This window comes from Nomascus leucogenys, chromosome 13 (assembly GCF_006542625.1).
Source record: "Nomascus leucogenys isolate Asia chromosome 13, Asia_NLE_v1, whole genome shotgun sequence".
NCBI classification, from domain to species: Eukaryota; Metazoa; Chordata; class Mammalia; order Primates; family Hylobatidae; genus Nomascus; species Nomascus leucogenys.
In genome coordinates this window covers 52,729,637-52,752,359 of record NC_044393.1, presented here as the reverse complement: position 1 = coordinate 52,752,359, position 22,723 = coordinate 52,729,637, and the positions used below count along the sequence as shown (strand labels likewise).

The following is a 22,723-nucleotide window of genomic DNA, read 5'->3' as shown; positions in this document are numbered from 1 at the left end:
CTTCTACTCTTTGCTTCCTAGATCTCTCTGGGGCTGTGCTAGGGAAGTGGCCCTTCATATCCCCACTCCCCCAGTGGCTTCTGATTGACTTGTTTGAATGAGAGATGAGAAGTAAAGTTTTAAGTGAAGAGAGTAACAAAATCCCTTCATGTGAATATAATGGCAGCTCAGCCTTGATGAGAATGAAGCTTCTACACTTTACCCTGGACCACAAGCAGCTATACCTCTGGAGCTCAACATGAATTGCATCAGTTCCAATGTGTCATTGAACCCAAGAGAGTGAGGGAGAGCACAAATGAATGAATACCACTTTACCAGTGCTGTTAGCAAATGTGTTCAATGTGGCTGCACTACTGATGAGAAAGGGCATCAATAGTGTCTTAGTCATACAGCAACAACCCTCCAAAACCTCCCCCAACAAAATGGGAAGAAAAACCTCATAAAACTAAATTCAAAAGAATGTAAGGGACCACAAATACATCTTATTTTATTAACACTTTACTTATGCAGCTACTATTGAACATCAACTACATATTCATAGTTTCTTTTTATGAATTAAATTATTGCACTATAATATAAACACTGCCAGTATTTTATGTGAATGGGGAAAATCTTGATTTTTTGAAAAATAAATATACCTAAGAGCCAAAAACTAGAATCATCCCAGGTGTTCATCAACAGGAGGATGGATACACCACAGTGATATGTCCACACAATTGAATACTACTAACATTCAGCAATAAAGAGGAATGAATTATTGACAGTTGCAACAACATGGATGAATCTCAAAAATTTTAAGTTGAATGAAAGGATGCCAGGCCAGGCGCAATAGCTCACCCCTGTAATCCTAGTACTTTAGGAGGCCGAGGCGGGCGGATCACGAGGTCAAGATATTGAGACAATCCTGGCCAACGTAGTGAAACCCCGTCTCTATGAAGAATACAAAAATTAGCTGGGCGTGGTGGTGTGCACCTGTAGTCCCAGTTACTCGGGAGGCTGAGGCAGGAGAATCACTTGAACCCAGGACATGGAGGTTGCAGTGAGCCGAGATCACACCACTGCACTCCAGCCTGGTGACAGAGTGAGCCTCTGTCTAAAAAAAAAAAAAAAAAAAAAGAAGGAAAGAAAGATGCCAGACCCATGAGTTCATTTCAGTTATATGAAATCCAGATTAGGCAAAGTTAACATGATAGAAATAAGATCAGTAGTTGTTTCGGGGACAGAGAGTTGACTGGGAAAGGGCATGAGGCACCTCTCTGGGGTGATGATTACGTTGTATATAATGAGGGGATGTGGGTTACATAGATGGATGCATTTTCAGAACTTGAGATCCGTGTATCCCACTGTGTGTAAATTTTCCCCAGTAAAAATTTCAATAAGAAGAAAGGCAATGAAAAAAATAAGACATAGGAGATATTTCTGATTCATAACCTGAGACAGAGAGAGACTGCAAAGAAACTAAAACATGAATGGATTTTAGTTTTCTCGAGAAGTGTTTTACCCTCTAAGCAATTACAAAGTCAGAGAGGATCTTTGTTTTACTTAAGTTGTCCCTTTAATGGTTATTTTCTGAAGATCACAGAAGGCATCCAGAGCTCTAATATCACAGGCTCTGATGTTCTAGTGGGAAATGTAGAACTATTAAAAAAAAAACGATAAATGGCAACTAGGTGACAACAGATGTTTCCCCTCCAGCACAATGATAGAACAATAATAATAGCAGAGATGCCCTACTCAGCAGAGATCAGGGAAGAACAGGAGTTACTCCTCAAAAATAGCATCTTAGATGACTGGGTTGTGATGCCAACAGAGATGTGAAACATCAAGAAAGCCACAAATGGCCGGGCGCGGTGGCTCACGCTTGTAATCCCAGCACTTTGGGAGGCCAAGGCAGGCAGATCACGAGGTCGGGAGATCGAGACCACGGTGAAACCCCGTCTCTACTAAAAATACAAAAAAAATTAGCCGGGCATGGTGGCGGGCGCCTGTAGTCCCAGTTACTCGGAGAGGCTGAGGCAGGAGAATGGCGTGAACCCGGGAGGCGGAGTTTGCAGTGAGCCGAGACTTGCGCCACTGCAGTCCAGCCTGGGTGACAGAGCGAGACTCCGTCTCAAAAAAAAAAAAAGAAAGCCACATATAAAGTTGTTTCAGGTCCTGTGGTACAAGAAGACCTCCATCAGCTGGATAATGATACAGAAAGGCCCACAATTTACAACAAAGGAAGCTAAAGCCATGGTTGGCATTGCATTGGATTGCTAGAATCAAGAAAAGACTAGAACATTTCCATTTTCATATGTAAATGACAATATTACAGGACCGGGGAAATAGTGATCACAGACTCTGCTGCATCTGGTATTCTCTTGAAAATACTAATTTGTTGGAGCAATTAATATGAAATAAGGAAAAAGATTGGTGATTTGGCTTACTAAAATTCCTTTGAGAAAAATAATTTTCTGAACAAAGAGTATAGAAATATTGAGATTTCAAGAAGATGGGTGAATTGTTCTAGCTGGAACTTTATTTAATAATAGCTTAGCCCATAAACGAAAAGAAGTCAAGCAAGCAGTAAAACCACTTTATAGTTCATTAGTATCTTGGACAACCCCCATGCCATAAATAAAAAAAAAAAAAAAAAAAGGACTCCTCCATTTAGTAGCCAAGTATGAGAACTACAATGTAAGTGGAGTTTCTAGGTAATCAGAAAGAAGTAAGACTGATGAACAAACAACTGAGAAATAAATTGGATAATAAAAGTATCTCCACTTTGCTCAGTGTCCAACGTGCCCATGGGCAGTGAGCCGGAAAGACAGTGTTGGTGAAAGGGAGCATAAACCTTTCATTTTCTCAAAAGCAAGTGGCTACAGGAGATGGTGAATAGATGAAAAAAATCAGACACAATAAATATTTTCTCTGATAACATACCCTTGCCAGAACCTCTCGTGTATCTGTGCATTTTCAGGTTATGGAATTATAATTTAATATTTGGAGTTTAATGGTTCACTATTTTGATCATATATGATTCTCTACTTTTTCTCTAACCTCCTCCCTCTTGATTTATTGACCACTTTCTACTCTCTCTTACTTTTTCTTTTCTTTTGTTAATAACTTTTTTCTCTTATTACAAAACTCTCCTCTAACTTTCCTCTCTAGCTTCCTCCCCGTCATTCCCCGCTTTTTCTAGCATGATGTAATTGCTCTGGGGAAAAGCTTCATCTACAATAGAAAGGTTAACCAGGGGTGTCCAACTAATGAAATAAGGTGTGAATCTAGAGGTTTATTACTTCCTTGTTTAATTTCTGCTTTAGGTGGCAAAAACAAGAGCTCACTCAAAGGAATTAAATGTCAAGTACATTTGAAACAAGTAAGAAAATATTTCTTCAAGCAGCATGTAGTGGAATTTACCATAGTAGGAGGTCAGAATATTGTGTGCAGTAGTAAGATTTTAGAGGTGTTATTTTTAACCCAAGTAACGTTTGTCATTCGTACCTGTTAATGAAGAAGAGATCAAATTTTTTAACTCCCTAGTGAAATGAGAAAAGTTATCTTACCTTCCTCAGTGAAAAGTAATGAGAAAGAATGAGCTATAAATGGAGTTTGTCATTTTCACATTTACAGCATGTGTTAGCTCCTTAGAAAAAAAGACATGACATAGTTGAAGGTAATATTATTCTCAGTCATACAATGAACTTTCCTTGCTGTTTCTCTAAAAAGATTCCACATTTACAAAGAGGGTAGGATTTTTTTTTTAAATTAAGCTTGATCTTTCATTTCTCGAAAATGATCATGTAAATTGCTTACAGGTATAATGGTTATGTCCTCTTTATTATAAAACATTATCTATATTGTAAAATATGGTCAGAAATTGAGTATTTGGTTGTTGAGGTTTGAATGGAAGGTACAAAGAGTTCTAGTGTCTTGGAATAAGTCAGCTGACAGCCCAGCTACCAAATGGCCAGCAAGGTCTCATTTACTTTGATGAATTCATCAGTCCTTGATCTGGCCTTGCTTTGTAAGCTCACACCTCAGATTCTTGTTAGCACAGGCAGTGTGATCTGTACCTGGGGGTGCAGACACAGTATCTTTGGGTCAGGAAATTACAAGAAACTTTTCTTTTCTTTTTTCAGTTTTAAAGAACCTTTAAGTAATCAGAACAAAAGTTAAAATTATCTGAATATCTCCATTCAGAAATACTGGTGAATGTGGCTCAGAAATTCAGGCTTATAGAATGCCAGATGGCTTCTGGTGGAGCTGATCATCAGATACTGACCCCTTCAGTGGCAGTACATTATGGAGAGATAATACGATGTCCTTGGTCTTGGGGACAAATTACATGTATCTCAAATGAGAATTTGATGATAACTGATTGTCAGTGAATTTCTAGGTAATTAACTTGCTTCAGCAGAGTACCTGACTACAGGCTGAGTGATTTCACTGTGATCTAAAAAGAATGAGTCATACCATTAGACTGCTCTTGAGAAAACAATATTTCAGTTATTTATTTATTTATTGTTATCAGGATGATGTCACCACCAACCATTCATAAATCTCTGGTTGTGCAAAGGAGCTCAATTTTCTCATTCATCCTCCTCCTCTTTCCTGCATGCTGAGAGCCCATCTGAGTCACTGCTATGTGGGGACCCCAGGCTACAGGGACATTTCACTTCATCTTCCTCTGTGCCCAATGAATGGGTGGTTGAGCATATTTTCATGTCTAATAATTTAAAAATCAGGATTTAAAAACTCAGTTATATCTTCAGAAGTATACTCTCTACTGTTCAAAGGTACCATCACATGTAATTCTTTGTCCCGTGAAAAAAAACAGCCACCTGAATAAGAAATAACAAAAAATAGAGAACTAATACCAAAATAACGAGCTTGCAATCTGCCAAGGAGCTTGTTACAGTGGAAGACAAAACCCTGGTTCAAAGCCTTTCTTTTTCTTTTATGTTTACAGTTTCATCCTAGTTTTTTTGGTCAACAAGTACCAGTCTTTATATTTACTGATTCTTTTATGTTTTTGTTAGCGAAAAAAAAAGATAGTGTACATATATAATAGATTGTGATGAATTATCTAAGAATATATATAGCCAAAGGGGTATTGAATTTGATTGTCATGTACTTCAGTCCAGTGAATTTACTCTTAATGTTTTTTATGAAGTCCACTCATCTCTCTACTTTTTGTACATTTTTATCAGCAAAACAAAAAAATTATCCTATAAATGAAAAAAACAATTTTTAAGAAAAGTTATTATAAATTTTCAAAATAAATGTTCACAGTAAAAATGACAAACATTCCTTGAAATGCACATTGTTTTTATAGAATTGGAATTTTTCCCTCACTAGCTGCATTAGGCAGAATGGGAACAATATTGGATAAGAAATCAGGCAACCTGAATTCTAGTCCTGTTTCATCATCATGAGGGAGTGATGAGATGAAGTGATACTTCAAGTCCCCTCTCACTTGATGATCTGTAAACTCAAGTAATAGATAAGCTTCATGTGGAACCTAAGCGTGTGATAAATTGGTTCAGAGAAGGTTTTAATAAGTTCAATCTTTCAATGGTTTTTGAAGATTGCTAGTATTTCCCATAAAATGTCTTTTAATCATATTGTTCATGGCAAAATATATTTTTGAGGCGGACAATCCATATGATACGCCAAGGTATTTGTCAGATTCTCATGTTCTGTTTTTCATATTGGGAAATATAAAAGGGGAAAAATATTCTTAGATTAGAGAAACATTTAGTATTACTTTTACTATTAGGCAGAGAAGCAATTCATTTCTAATCCTTAGGCTGAGAGGTCACATTCCTTTTCAAATTGAACAACAGAAGTCTGTTTAACTGGGATTATTGAAAACTTCCTTCTTCCCACAAGTCTCTGAAGAATATGTTACCTAACTTTACAAAGCCCAACATTTTCCTGAGAAAATGAGAAAGTAGAAAACATTTAATTGTGAGGTTACAGATTTATACGTCGGCAATAAACAACAGCAGTTTTGGGGGTTTTTTTTTGCACTGAGCCTAAAGAAAATTGAACCACTCATTATCTAGCAAATCAAATCCTAGTTCTTAGGAACTCATAGAACTTTTCCATAAAGGAAGAGTAGAATTTCAGATTACTTGTGGTCTTCATAGAGAACATTTTTGGGGGTTAAATACCTCACTGCACTCAACTAAGTTAAATTGTTAGACACAGGCATTCTGAGAAAGTGAGGAGGGTAGGACTGAAAGAGCACTTATGATTTAAGTATTGTTTCAAATTCTGGGGTGAGCCAGGAATTACCTTCCTTGGAATTTGAATGTTCATTTATATCCATAGGTTTTTAAAATTCACCTCGTCTTTCTGACATGGATCACTATTCTCTTCTTGGAAGCCATGACCACCAGTTGCCCTCTGTACTGTCTTGCCTGGTCTCCATTAGGATCATTGTGTTCATCATGAAATTATGATTTATCTTTCCCTTTATCATAATGGCATTCATATTTGTAGTTGTACAATACTTAACTTTATTGATAGAAAAAAATATTAGGAAGATCACCGTAATGGGCAGCACAGATTAGTTAAGAACATGCATAGAAATGAACCCCCACCAATAATTATGGAGAAGTAAATGGGGATACACTTGGATTGATACACACTGAAGGATTATAATGATGGTTAGAGCTTTCCAGAAACCAGACCATGGGCAATCCGATTGTTCCCCAGGGATTTCATTCTTGGGCCTCTTCTTACTTTGTATATCCTCCCTTATCCCGAGGCCCCTAAAGATATGCACTCCCATGATTTCAGCTAGATCCCAAACTGTCGTATCAGTCCCAGTCTCCTTTCTCTGAAAGTTCAGCTGATCATCTCCAATTTTCAGTGTAACTAAAAAGCAGGCAGTTTCCAAGCCCTCTAATTCTCTAGAGTTCTGTTGTCCAGCATGATAGGCACTAGTCACATACTGCTGTGGAGCGCTTGAAATGTGGCTAGTCTGAATTGAGATGTGCTATAAGTATAGAATACACCCCATAGTTTGGAGACAGCATTTAAAAATGTAAACAGTGCAATTAATAATTTTTATATTACTTACATGTGAAAATATAATTTGAATATATTGAGTTAAATAAAACATCTTGTTAAAATTAGTTTCTTTTTAATGCAGCCGTTAGAAGTAGAAAATGACAAATGTGGCTTACATTAGGTTTTTATAGAGCAGTAGAGGGTGTCCACTTTGCTCCATCCCACCTTATTACAAGGCACCATTATATCTTACTTGAGTTACATTAGTAGCCCCCAGTCTTTTCTACCTCAAGCTCATAATTTGCTACAGTAATTTTTCTGAAAGTTGGATTTGCCACATGACTTTGGAAACAAAATAATTAGAGTTTGACTCCCAATTCTGCAATTGACTAGCTGTGTAACCTTGGACAGTAATTTAATATTTCCAAATCTCAGTTCTAGCATCATGTAAGTGGAGATAAAAAAAATGGAGAGGATTTTGTATGAATTAATTGAGGCATTGTTTGTAGAACTTCTGTCAGCACCTATCACATCAGCTGTGTGTCATTTCTGCATTCTTTGTGCCCTGTCACACACTCATCTTTCTTCCTTGCTTGAGTAACTCCTATTTCTCATTCAGGACCAGGTCTGGGACCATCTCCTTTGGAGGCTTTCTCTTACCTCCCCAGTCTTTGCATTAGGTACCATTGCAACCAGTGTATGCTCCTGTTATGAATGAAGAGCAATGACAAGTGTCACGGGTGTTGGAGTTAGAAAGTTCTAGGTCCAAATTACAAACTCTAGGTTCAAATTGCAACTTCATGACTGTGTGACCTTGAGCAAATGCCTAACCTCTCTGTAGCTAAATTTTCTCATTAGTAAAATAAGACACTGATAACCGTCTTAGAGATTAAAAGGCATTAGAGTATCTGATACATCACAGAATGCAATAAATAGCTATCATTGCATTGACACCCTCTATTGTAACTGTTTGTTTACTCTCTGCCTTTCCATTTGAAACGTAAGCTCCTAGAAGAAAAGACGTGTTTCATTGGTGCTTGTATCAGTAAAGCTTAGTGCAGTGCCTGTAAGCCCTCAACCTAAGTTTGTTAAATACAAGAATTAATTAATAAATGATGGATGAATAAATAACACCATTGGCATCTAAGAGAGGGTTGGATTTGACCTCCTAGAGGGATGGGCATTCAGGGTAAATTAAAATAAATTATGTTGACAAACCCAGTCATACTGTGAGAAATTCAAGTAAAGGACATTTAAAAGACCTTGACAGAAATCTGACAGATTTGTCCCGTCAGTCCTTGGTGAAGCCATTGTTTCTGGAGGTAGCAGCCACACAGTGGGTAATATCTGATAATTATAAATCTTTTAGTTTCTTCAGCAGGGTTACCAATGCCTTTTTGCATTTACTATAAATTTCTGAGGATATAAAGCACAATGAAGAAGAGAAGCGTCTAGTGGATTGTTGAGTTCAATGGGAAGAATAGGTTTATCTGTTTTCTCTTGTGTTTATTGTTTTTTTAAAAAAAAACGCCTGCTATTCTGCAACATAGAAGTGATTCTCCAAAGACATCAAACATCTATCATCTAGGTACTGGTTCTCTAATTCCAGGCTGTAGGCCATCACTTTTATACAGTTATCCAGTTTCTACCTGAATTCTGTTTAAGCAAAACTATGGAAGGAGTGGGACTGTAATACATATATAGAGATATTTTCTTGATAAATAGTTGATTTGGAAACTGCTGAGCAATATTTACAGACAAAATGATTGCTATAGAAGTTCAAATAGCAGGCCTCAAATTTCACATCAACAATGACACTTTTAGTTTAGCGTCACTGGAGACAAATGGCAGAGAGCCATTGTGAGGTTCGAACATTCTTTTACTTTTTTTCTCTGTCGTCAAAGTTGATGTTTCTCTTAAGCCATTTCAGAATGACTTGGAGGCCAAATAACCTTCATCTCTCACTAAAGTAAGGAGCCTACTATAAATTTTGTGCTACTTCACTGTACTTTTATCACAATCCCAATCAGTTTAAAGAATTAGAAAAGTAGTAAGAAGTTATTTGCATAATACAGTCTGTATGGAAAAAAACCCTAATATGAAGTTCCGGAGTAGAGGAAAATGGTGGAAATCCATGAGAAATTCTTAGCAATAATAACAGCTAACAATTACATCATGCTTACTGTGTGCCAGGCACTATTCTAAGTTCTTTAGACCTCAGACCTTTAAAATGGTTATATTTATGAAGTTGTCTTATATGCATTTATTCATTCAACAAATATTTCAGGAATACAATGTGCTCAAAAGGAACATGCCATAAATGATGAACAAGAGACAGGTTTATTGTCCTTTACAAAGCTACTGCTGTGTCTCTTCTAACGTCTTGCTTCACAGTAACCAAGGGAAGATTTGAATCTCCTAAAAATTGTGATGCTATGAGATACTAACATTTCAAATTCTGTATCAAATTTGTTTATGTTTTTTCTAAAATATGTTAAAAATACTTGGCACTGTTGATCTTTTGTGTGGGAACACGGCTCAAAAGATTAAAATAATATCATTTAATCAATGTGGTAAACATATAGGACGTACTTTCATTTCTTTGCCAAGTTTTGACGTGCAGTGTTTCTGCCTCCTGGCTTTATGCACTCCTTCCACACTTTTGTCTTCTTCCTATTTGGATGGGTGTTCTACTCCTTTCCTTAAAATTAACAAATGGCTGAAAGAGCATAATGCAATAATCTCCTAAACAAAGGGCATAGTGCCCTTTCTGCAATGTTTGTCACCTGGAATGTGAAAGTCTTTGAAAATGTTCTTTCTGCATGAAATATAGCTCTCATGTGGTCTGAGGTTCAGACAGGGGAAACATACCTCTTTCTTTCTACATGTTAAGAATGTAGTGATTGTAGATTGAAATGTCACAATGCAGAAAATTGTAAATGTTACTGTAAATATACAAGGTCAAATCCAGAATGCACATACGTTCAATACCTACTAGATAGAGATATGAGTAAATTTATTTTTGAGATCCTGTCCTAAGATTTTAATAACCACTTCATTTTATAGTAATAAAGATAGGAGCTAATTCCGTTATTTGTGAGGTTAGCATAATAGCTCAGTATCCAAAATGTGCTTGAATTAGAATTCGTGTATATCATACTAATACGTGGATTAAATACAATCTGATTTCATTGTTTTTAGCATGGTAGAATGTATACATGCAGATTTGAGGACAGTCATTTTAAACATTTACATTAACCATAACTCCAAAGAAAAATGTTTAAAATGTATAAAACGCCTTTTAATTTCAGAGATACAAGTTTTTATGTGAGTGGATATTACTCTGCTTATTTTTAATACTTGCAAACGTCCTTGTATTGGGCATGTATATATTATATAATTATTGATTATAATACCATCTTTCATTAAGTGCCTGCTATGACATCGATTCTGTACTCTGTGTTTTACATATAATCTCTTATTTAATCCTCACAATAACTATGTGAGATTTAGGTCAGTATGGTTATCCTCGTTTTACAGGTGAGGAAACTGAAACTTTGGAAAGTTAAGTAACTTACGCACCACTGTAAGTAACTGGCAGGAGGGGGGAGGGACAGCATTAGGAGATACACCTAATGCTAAATGATAAATTAATGGGTGCAGCACACCAACACGGCACATGGATACATATGTAACAAACCTGCATATTGTGCACATGTACCCTAAAACTTAAAGTATAATAATAATAATAATAATAAAGAATTGAGATTTATGTTCAAGTCTTTCTGGTTTCAGGTCTTCTTAACCTTATCATAATACAAAATACTCCTACTTTCCTCAAAATGGTGATTTGAGCTGAGTAACAATAAATATTACATCGTTTCTTACCTGAGCAGTAAACCACGTGTGCTACTTAGTTCTCAAACTGGGAATGTGTTCTGTGTTCCTGCAGGGTTGAATGTAACAACTGTGAGACTGGAGAACAGTGTGGCGCGATTATGCATGGCAATGCTGTCACCTTCTGTGAACCATATGGCCCACGAGAACTGGTAAGTATGTGCTATTCATGTGCATTATTCCATTATAGTATTTACTGAGCTTTTTGCCAGCAAAAGTTTTTCTTATGCTCTTGAAGTTCAGATGAAAATTCAAATATGATTTATGAGTCCTGTTACAAATATCTTAAAATTGGGAGGGGCGATTCTATGGCCTATTTTCAGATGTAAAAATAAATAATTCAATAATAAAATTGTCAGCATCAATGGATATCATTAAACATGGAGCATCACTATGATTAGATGGCTTTTTAAAAATATGAGTATTTGCTGTAATATCCATAATAAACAATTTATGACCTTCTAAGTTCTTCTATAAAGCCATGCTCTTAAAATTGTCCTATTTTCTCCTTGCAAGTCAAAACTGTTAGATGTTCAGTTTTATCACTTTGTTTTAAAACTTTGGTTCATAGCCACAGAAGAACCTGATGGATTTTTCTTTATGTGAAAGAGCACGCTGAATAAACCAGTTTTTTTAAAATTTTGATTCATGTCAAATTACTTAGAAGCAGATTATTTTCCTTTACTTTAGATTGATTAGTAGCTTTTGCTTGCCAAATCGTATGTAAAATGAAACATAAGCATTCAAAATGGAAAGAAGTAAAACTACTAGCCATCAGCATATGGCTAATGAGCCTTTTGTTGTTGTTAACTGGGTAATTATTTCTGGCATGAAGACTACTTTCATTTTACCTTCTTGAAAAATAATAAAAAAGCAATTGTTATATTATATCCTGTCTCAATTCCTTTGTCCCTAATACTCTTCTTGTACCATCTCTTATGCTTTACTTTTCTGCTTTTCAGCTTGGGCTTTAATGCTTCTTCTTTTACTTCCCATATCTTCCTTTTCAGAGGGCTTCTAGTAATAGGTTGTATTTTTCACCCTTCTGTCACAATTGTGTTTCAAAATCATTAACTTTAAAAGTTGTCAAAAGACTGACTTCCAATGTAAATGGTGGGGCGGGGGGTGCCTAGATGGGCAATTAAAAGAAGATTTAGTTATCAAAATATGAAAGCCAATTAATTGTTGTAAGATGGTTCTTATTTTATGCTGCTTAAATACCCCTTTCATGCCAGTAGATACATTTTATTTATTAAAGATACAAGCTTCAGAGCATTGATGAATTGAGGAGTTTTTAGTTGAAATTACAACACAAACAGAATTAATTGGATGCAAATTAAAATAATAGGTGCTCATAATTCAAGCCTCACAAGTGCTATAATATTCCTGCAGACAAGTATGACTCTGGTGCTGAAGTTTTTCTTGAAAAAATATATTTGCTAGTACATTTTAAATAATGTACCGTGACAGAATTAATTATCTATAAACCTTAACACAAATTTAAATTTTTTACTGTAGTTAATTGAGCTTAGACTAAATGCCTGTTTTAGAAGGCGTCTCACTTAGTAATATTCCTGGAAATTCTTGACAAGTTATTTTTGTTGCCACTGGTTAATAGGAAATAAAAATATCTAAGAATATAATGCCAAAATTCTTATTTTAATAGCATAAAACTGAAGTATTATTTAATCCTATGTATGTTTAGTCCTGATTGTTTCACTACATCCATGTTTACTTAGCATTAGAGTTGATATATTCAGTGGGCTAATTTTGAATTGTGTTTTATAATTAATGTGGGATTAGCCTTTTGACTAAAAAGGAAAATACTCAAAATAATTATTTTCATTTGGGAAATAAGAAAGTATATAGTTTTTGTATTTCCATTATAAGTATTTTCCTAAGATGAGTTTGTATGGTAAGATTCAAAGGGAATAAAATAAAACAGATTGAGAATGATGGAGATGATGTCCACATTTTATACTAACTTCTAATTTTTCATAATTTTTATACTGTATTGGTGTCCCCGAAGCAAAAATATATATTGTACCCAAGTTGTGTTTATAGAAGACAGATCAATCAAATGAAAAGTGAGGAATTCGGTTTTCAGTTAACATTATTTTCAATATTTACTAAAATCCAAACATTTGCATGGTACTTTATGACTGAATGCAGTCAAAATTGTTGTGCATGAGAACTAATGAAAGTTATCAGCCTCTAAACATCACTTTTTAAACAATATGTCTTCTTATTTTTCATAAAGCCCATTCTTACTGAAGTTGTAAGAACCACAAGCAAAGAACCTTAGCAGGCTAAGGCTTTATCTTTTAAAATGCTGAAAAGAGGATCTCCATTTTTGTGAATGTAGTTAAATAGTCATTTCATTTCTGGAGAAGTTAGTCAGTGAGGGGTGGCAGAAACTGTTACCTGGACATAGCATAAGTTTTTGTTTCTTTTTAACTGCTGTGCCATGCACCCCTAGTCTCTGTATTTCAGGTGGTGACACCGAACTTAATTAATTTTGTTAGTATAAAATAAAGGTAAAAAGGAATTCATTTTCTCACTCAAAGGAAAATATGCTCTCAGAATTTAAAATGAAATGAGTTATGTTACCCTACATTTTAAAAAAAGAAATTATTTACTAAATTATTACTATTATGTTTTAAGACAAGGCCTCACTCTGTCACCTAGGCTGGTGTCCAGGTGCGCCATCATGGCTCACTGCAGCCTTGACCTCCTGGGCTCAGGTGATCCTACGACCTCATCCTCCCACCTCAGACTCCTGCCTCAGCCTCCCAAGTAGCTAGGACTACAGGCGTGCACCACCACACCCAGCTAATTTTTTTTAATTGTTTATAGAGATGAGGTCTCCCTGTGTTGCCTAGGCTGGTCTTGAACTCCTGGGCTCAAGCAATCCTACTGCCTTGACTTCCTAAAGTGCTGGGATTATAGGCATGAGCCTCTGTGCCAGGCCTATTTACTGAATTATTCTCACATATTTGGAAATGCATTTTAATTACAAGGGTGAGTTTGGACTAAAACAATATCAAACTCAATAAAAAATTTTAGAGAAAAAGTACAGAAAGAACAGCTTCGACCTACAGTGATTTCTTCTGATTCATTTAGTTATCATACTAATTTCCTGTAGTTTTGAGTGTATTTAATAATTTAAGAGAGATTTGGTAAGACAAAAGTTATGTATCAGACATTCATAGTTACCATATTATTTATCAAAAGCTCTTTAAGGGCCCTTTTTGTTTTCAGAATGTCAAATATAAAGGCTTAATAACTCATATTTGAGCTCAAGATTAATAATTTATAATACCCAATTATAAATATAGGTATAATTTATATTTATAATACTCAAGTATAAATATAGGTGAATAGATTTCAGAATAGATTTCATAGGCAGTGCTTCTTTTTTTTTCCTTCATCTTTCCTGTTCTTTCTTGTAGCTGATATTTTACTAATAAAATACATGGGTAAAGGTAAAGAAATGAGAGTCAACCATTATACCAGTCCTAAACTTCCCTGGTGAAAAAAATTAGAATCAGTAACCAATCAAAGTCTGGGGTCACCCTCAGTTAGCACACATAATTTTGAAATGTGGCGATATTTCACACAACTTGCTGTTCGCTAGCAGAGGTCACAGCTGTGGAACTTGATCACGTAGGTGACACAAGCATCATTTATTACACCATCAGGATAAGTATCTAAGACTCTTCAGTACGTTTAATGCACTAGCAGTAGCTTTATAGCCATGTATTTAAAGCACACGTTCAGTCACCTCTCTAAGTCATGATATAGATATTGTGATATTCACATGCATCCGATCTTTTAATATTCACATCTCAGCTGAATTCCGACAGAGCAACAGGCTTGCTCACTCATTTCCTATGGCTGTTCATGAATTGTATAGCACTTGACCCTTCTGCAATTGTGGACTCTATCATATAAGGGCTAACAAAGTGCAGGGATATGTCTAAAGATGTTATTAAGACATATAAGAAGCAAAGTGCAACAGAGAGAGACTCTGTCTCAAAAAAACAAAACAATGAAAAAAAAAAGAAGCGAAAGTAAGACAACCTACTGCCTCTGCCACAGTGATGAGTTATCCACTTTCTATTGTATAGGGTGGAGTAACTGAAATGTCCTATATTATAGTGTACAGAGTTTCAGAAGCCAGCAAAATGAGAACCTTAATTCTTGTCTCATTTGAGCTGGTATGGGTTAAAGCAACTGCTCTGAAGGATAAATAAATAAAATTTTAAAATTAAAGAAGCACCATTCTTCTTTCAGAAGGGGGAAATTTTGCTTAAGCATGCTTCTTCATGAAACTAAGGAAAAGTAGCAGAAACTTGTTGGAAGACTGTTTCTAGGTCCATAATTCTATTTCTTTCCTTCATTTTTTTTTTGGTAACAGTTTTATTGAGAAATAATCCACAGATTCTACCTTCTTTAAAGTGTACAGTTCAAGGCTTCTGGTTTATTTCCAAAGTTATGGAACCGTTTTACAATCAATTTTAGACCATTTCATCACACCCCTCCACAAAGAAAGCCTACGACCTTTAGCTATTGTATTTCTATTTCCTTTTCAAAATAATTTTATTCTACTCATTTGTTCTTAATTTATCTCCCAATTTTTGCTCGGTAGCCTTTTTGCTACATTCTCTTTGGGTCCCAGATCTATTGATCTGGTAGGATGGAGGGGAGATGGTGGAATGAGTGGAGAGGAGCTTCGTTAAATGCCTTCACAAGATAACCTGCTGCATTCCACTAAAAACAGTTTATGAAAGGACATTGAGAAATATGCTATCCGTCCCCAAGTCAGGATTTCACTTCTTTATTCCCCACAGGGGAAGAAGAAACAGGTCTGTGTTCAGACACATTGATAAAATGAACTAGCAACTGGGTAAATGCAACTTCTGTTAATGGATTTCCTCTCTCTTCTTTTTTAACTCTTCCCCTCCCCATACCCCTCCCAGCGTCTTTCTCCTGTTTCTCCTCTCTATCTTGTCTTATTTTTATATATTCTTTTTCTCTAGATTACCACAGGCCTTAATACAACAACAGCTTCTGTCCTCCAATTTTCCATTGGTAAGTGTTTTTAGCAGTTATAACAATTTAACTTGGAAATGTTTGCTTTAAACATAGTGTGCAATCAGGATTATAATGCCAGATGATTTTGGATTTACAGAATAGTAAGTCTTAATTTTACAGTAAATAATCTACAACATCTTTAAAGTGAAATAAATATTTTTAAATGTTACATTCTTTTCTCACTTCTCTCCAGCAGTGAGTAGTGTTAAAAATACTGCAGATAATTCAAAAAATCTTAAGATGATTTACGTATGTATTTTGCATACATTGGCTCGTTCTATTACAGCAGGATTACCTTGCTGGTTGTGTTTTGCTCAGATTAAGATTGAAATATGTTCCATTTCCTGAGCTCTGACTAACTGGTAGTGAGAAAGATAATTACTGGTAACCGAAAGAAACCAATTAAGGGCTTCATGTTTGGCATAAATAATCTATGTTAAATTCAAACATAGATAATGAAAACAATGACTGTATCTGGCAGTGTTTCTTTAAAGTGCTTTTTTTTTAAATTTTATTATTATTATACTTTAAGTTTTAGGGTACATGTGCACAACGTGCAGGTTTGTTACATATGTATCCATGTGCCATGTTGGTGTGCTGCACCCATTAACTCGTCATTTAGCATTAGGTCTATCTCCTAATGCTGTCCCTCCCCCCTCCCCCCACCCCACAACAGTCCCCGGGGTGTGATGTTCCCCTTCCTGTGTCCCTGTGTTCTCACTGTTCAATTCCCACCTATGAGTGAGAACATGTGGTGTTTGGTTTTTTTGTCCTTGTGATAGTGCTTTTGTTTTAGAGCTAAAAGTTCTTACCCAAAGCATTCAGTAAAATAAGGTGCCTTTTGATCAAGTACTTGCAGTTTTGCTGTCTATTCTATTACCTTCCATTTTATTTTTCAAGGGTATGTATTTATAAATAACTTTTATAAACTTACAAAGGAAATGTTCTAGGGGAAGAAACATGCTGTCTTTTAATGGGGCTTAGGTCCCATAAGAGCGAAACCCCCTCCTGGCCATTCCCTATGGCATGAGAATTGTAGGTGTCCCCCTGCCATGCTCAGAACAGCATCCTCCAGTCGCTTCCATATCTTAGAAGGTCTGCTGTTAGCGAAAGGACTGTTTCTCTCAGGATTCTTCTATTCCAAATTGCAAGTCAGTGTTCTACAGCCAGGAGCCCCCTGTGGTTGACTGTGCTGAAGAACAGTTTTCTTTAAGTCACGTATTTGTCACTTTTTCATCACTGTGCCTTGTTTCAGCCTGTGTAGGAGGTACTATGTGAAGTCACCTGATTACATTCTGGGTTATTGTCTTCTCCAGTTGACAATATTACCTACAACAATTTACAGACAGTTCAGAAGTCCATGTGTGATCACAAGTAAAGTGTTAGGAAAAACAAAAATAATGGTTTTTTGATGAAAGAGTTTTCTTTGACTTATTAACAAGTGTATCCTAACTCTTCTGTAGCAAACATGTAATGTTTTTATAATCAAAAAAAGTTTTATTTTTAAAGAGTTGTGGTGCTACAAAAACAAATTTTTTTAACTGTAGCATGACAGGCAACTTAGAGCCTCTTAATCAGAATAAATGTGTTTAGATTAATTATGCTATTAATATATAACATAAGCTGAATAATGGTTAATAATGTATCAGTATTCTGAATACTTGCTCTTTTTGTTAGAGAAATGAACATTAGTTTCAGATATTGTCTTTAAGCAATTAAAGAACACAAGAGAATCAATTTTAAAATATATGTCTCCTAATATCATTTGTACTTTATTCAAGGGTGGAGAGCTCCTACACCAATTAAATTATCCTTTATTACAGGGAAAAAAATTTCTATTTTGGTGAATAGTATACTTCTAATATGGCATAGATTCTCTATTTCCTTGCCTTTCATTTGTACCAGTTACAATAGAGTTAATGAAAAAGTACCAAGAAGAGGAGGTAATCAGAGAATGAAGGGTTTATTAACTAAGACTCAAAACCCAGAGCAAGCACCAGGGCCAAGGTCTTGGGACTAGACGCAAACATGGGACTTAGCAAGAGCCCTTGGTCTCCCCACAAGCCAGAGGACTGTAGCCCATCAAGCCAACATATGTTATTTAAAGCATGGATTTGAATCCTGCTGGAAGACTGGAAGAGTAACAGAATTGGGGAATGAGACAGAGAGAGAGAGATGGCAAGGAGAAAATGAAGGAAGGGTGGAAGGAGGAAGGAAAGAGGGAGGAAGGAAATGAGAAAAAGAGATCTCAAGTTTATAACTAAAAATACATTTATAAATCTTTTCAGGTGGCAGTTTTAGAATCAAAAGTGAAATTTTAACATATTCTTAGGAATGAAATGGAACATATTTAGTAAAAGAAATTGTAATTTATTGTTTATAAACTTCACTGGTGAATTTACTTACTGCACTTTGAGAGTAAAAAATTGGGGGAAACCAAGAAGAGTTAGAATGGCAAAGAAACAATGTAGTAGCAAAGCATCTGTTGTGTGGTGTGTGGTGGTGTGTGGTGAATACAGTATAGCCGGCAGAAATTCCCAGAAATGTTTTGTGTATCTCATTATCATTTGTTTATATGGATGTTTATGAGGTATAAGGGTATGACATCATTCTCTTTATTTGGGTGATGTGAGGGCCAGACTGAGGTACACTCACAAATTCTAGAAATGCCGTAATTGTGGGTATCCATAGTAATCAGATACCAAAATAGCAATTAAAATGAATCCAACCAATCCAATAGCAGCCATAATAGCCATTTTATTTATACTCAGTTCAAAAATTAGATTATATTATAAAAAACTATATGTTAACAATTCAACATTTACATTTCCTTGTGTACTGTGGATTTCTCCAAATCTATACTAATAATATGGTTACATATGTCCAGTTAGTTTTAGTATCACTCCTTAGGAAGTCCTTTAGGATATTAAATGTTAAATGTTCACTGTATAACGCAATGATTCAAGCAGTTTTCTAGGGAATTCTATTATTATTTATGACCTAAGTGGTCAGTTATGTTCATAATTGGGCATATATAGCTACAATTGGAGAAGTTACTGTGTTGATACTTTCATATTGCTCTTGTAAACATTTTCAGTTGCATAACAAATGTTATCCAAAAGACTCCCAAGTTCCTCATACAAAAATTGCTTGAATTACTAAGGGGTGTCTCAAATAAAGTCCATCATGCCAATGTTTAGCAGCAATACTCTTTCAATTCTTTCAAATACACACACACACACACACAATGTATATACAATATATACATATATTACATTATATATGTATACATACATGTGTGTATCTGATGTGTTTATATAATTATATATATTATATATGTGCATATAGATTATGTACGTGTATATATACATATACACACACATACATATATATACAGAAATGTAAGGCTGTCTTAACCAATGATTTTTAAAGTTAAAGAATCCTGAAAATGCAGTTCTGCAAGATGAAATTTGTCATGTTATCCACAGCTAAATCATCTTGGAAAGTGTCCTAAAGTATTCTTAGAAGAACTTTTCATTTTTCCATTCCAGTGAAAGATCTCGTATCCATTTCTGTGCTGAGACATCAATTTGCTACCATCCTCACTTGATTCATTAGATGCAACTTGTGGAATTTATAGTTGTAGCCTTAGGGGCATTTACCCGCTTCCTTTAGATTTCCTCTGGGATAGGAAGAAAAATTTGAGATGACACCCTTGCAAAGTGTTATCCTACAGATGCCTCTGAACTCTGCTCTCTCAGGCAGGGTTGAGGGTCCAAAGGAAATGCCGGTAGTACTTTGTGTCCATCATTCACTTAACAAAATTTCACTGATTATTTGTTGTGTGCTCAGTATTTGCTTCAGCTGGCTTCAACTCTGAGAAAACAAAATAAGTGAGAAAACAGAACGTTTTTACAGCACTTAACAATGTAGTAGAAGGCACTGGGTACATACCTAGCATGAAATCTCTAGAAAAGTGGCATTGTTGTAAACAGGATGGGTCTGTGTATAGGTCCCCAGGGTGGCAGTGCCTAATGAGGTCCTTTAGGAAGGCTTCTTAGGAAGGAGAATCCCTGCCAACAACCTGAGTCACTTGAAAGGACAGAGAAAGGTTTTTCAAGTGAAGAGGCAGAGTGAACACAGGCAAGGCATCGGAGGGGAACATGCATGCCCTCCTAGAGCAGAGGAACTTGGCCTGGTAGCTATGAGCAATGTCAGATAAAGTTGCATCTATCTGAAGACTCATCTGTATCAGCTCAGGGCTTCAACTTATTTAATAGAGGGATAAATGTTAAATGGAGGTTTTAAACTCATTTAATTTAACTTTTAAAAAGTAAAATGATGTTGTTCTTTAATTATTTAATAGAGGTCTGCAAAAGAACCTCTTTCTCTCTGAAGCAATAGAGAAATAGAATGAAATTAATTCTTCAGAAAAATTATTTGGGTAGTTGTGTTAGGGGTGACCTTGTCCCTTCCTTGATAGAGATCTGCATTGAGTTACTCTAAAAGAATTTACCAAGTAATATGCTTGTTCAATTTAGCTTACCTCTTACATCAGATTAAGAGGATTCATTAGCCAAACAAGGAATAAAGGTAAAGCATTTAAAAACACACCATGAAGAATAAATAGTTTGGCTTGCCAGACAAATCTATCTTGTCCATCACAGTATCCTCAGTCACTAACCCAGGGACTCATAATAAACAGATGCTCATAAATATTTCTTGCCTAAGTGACAAGTAACCATTACAAAGACATCTATAATAGTATGTTACCGAGTGTTAAACTGATGTGATGCAGACATATCATGCCAAGAGGGGATTTGGGGGAGGTGATCTGAGGACCACAGTCAATGGAAAAGATTACCCAGAAACAAACAGAATCACCAGTAAGCTATGCTTTAAGTGAAACAAGTAGACAGAAATATATATGCATGTGTTTATCAGTACGTAATTACTGAGCTAACTAGAATCTATTATTTGTTCATGATCTATAGAATTAGCACCTTTTCTCTTGAGTTTTACTTATGGATGTCCTAAACATTCAGGTTTTATTTTTGTACGTGTGTTTAATTTTTTTTTTTGCTACTTTGTTTTTGTTTTTGTCATTTCAAGACAGACGGAAGTCATTAAATCATAAATGCTTTATATTTATTAAGATATACAAATGTTCTTAGGCCTAAATTATTCTCCTTCTGTACTGTACATGCTACGGAGTCTCAGAGATGAATGAGAGCCAGTCTGTTTACACGAGTGTATTTTGAAAAATAAAAACTGGAAATTACAAAAGCTAAAAATACTTTTAGCTAAATTGGAATATTGCTTTGTGAAAGAAAAGAGATCTGGTATTGTTTTTTCTTTAATAGATGTAAAGGATAAAATGTCACTTGTAAAAGATATTATATTTCATTTAGCATAAGAAAAGCAGTTGATTTTTCCCTTGAGCCGAATTCATAAACATCTTAATTACTCAGAACTTGATTCGGTAGAGAACTTCTCTCTTAACTCTTTTAGAACAGATAATTCAAGAGGAGGAGAAATCGATCCCTCCATATCTTGGTATGAATTATTGCTCATTTCCTCCACGAACTTACTGAAATATATTTAAAATTAGATTCTCTTTTTTTTTTCAAGAATCACTCTCCCTGGTGAGGAAGACCTTGGGGAACTTACTGTGAAATAGTGAACACCTCTTCTGAAACATGGACACCTCTGAGTATGAGACTAACAAAATATTTGGTGACCTAAGCCCAAAACAAAAATAAATGAAACATTAGAAAATTTTAATGGCAAAAATAATACATATGTTTTATAAGGTTAAATACACGTTTTTTTTAAGGGTAAGGTTCTTTGATGTAAATGTATTCAACTAAGATTTAAGACTTGATTTTCAGATCTTCAAATATCTATATTAAAACAAAAAATGAAATATATATGGAATACCTCTATGTTAACTAAAATTTGGTAAGCAAAGGTGTGAAACTGATTATGATGCAGGGTATCCTGATTTGTCATCCCACAATTGACGTTTTTAGGGAATTCTTATTTTTAAAAATGAGTTTAAATGAAATACATATATATAACATATATATTTATATATAATATTTATAAATATATATTTATTTCAAATCCACCTCACCCCAAACTCTTAAGCCCTAGCTTAAGTAACAAAAGAAAATATTCTGAAATCCTGTAAAATACCACTAAGCCCAAAGTTCTGGCAAAGATTGTTGAGATTAATTGTGTTTTTTAATTATTAGAACTGATAATTAAATATTTTTATATGAATTATTAAAATACACAATTTGACATAGGTATTATCCCCTTTCTCTTTTGAGATATTCAATTTGTCACTCATCTAATGAGGCTTAGAAAAATGTCAGTAATTCATTCATAAATTTGTGCTATTAACATTTTGGGGGGACTGTTGTAGTAGAAGGAATACAGCAGTGAACTACAGGATGAGAAGAAATTCATTACTGATGTAGACCAAATGGTCTCTCAAACACCATTCCTCCATGAAAACTCATCCCGTTGCCCCACTTCCTCTGAATTTATTTTATGACAGGTACTTCACTCTGCTTTGATAGATACACTGACCATTTCTGCACATTTTCACTTTCACCTTTTCTGACTTAAATATTCCTTGAGGGCTAAGGAACTTACAAATGTCCCTTTCTATATGTAAGACAGAATTTGGCTCACACCTAGAACTAAAAAAAAATGT

At 35.2% G+C, this 22,723-nt stretch overlaps 1 protein-coding gene across 3 annotated transcripts in view; it reads left to right on the top strand.

The window, feature by feature from the left end:
* Positions 1 to 22,723, top strand: part of RELN (reelin) — a 521,226-nt gene that overhangs the window by 246,892 nt on the left and 251,611 nt on the right. For all 3 annotated transcript variants that reach the window (XM_003268163.3, XM_030826362.1, XM_030826363.1), the window contains exons 7-8: positions 10,958 to 11,054; positions 15,945 to 15,996. In XM_003268163.3, the coding sequence (XP_003268211.1) occupies positions 10,958 to 11,054; positions 15,945 to 15,996 (149 nt within the window). The remainder of the gene's footprint in view (positions 1 to 10,957; positions 11,055 to 15,944; positions 15,997 to 22,723) is intronic.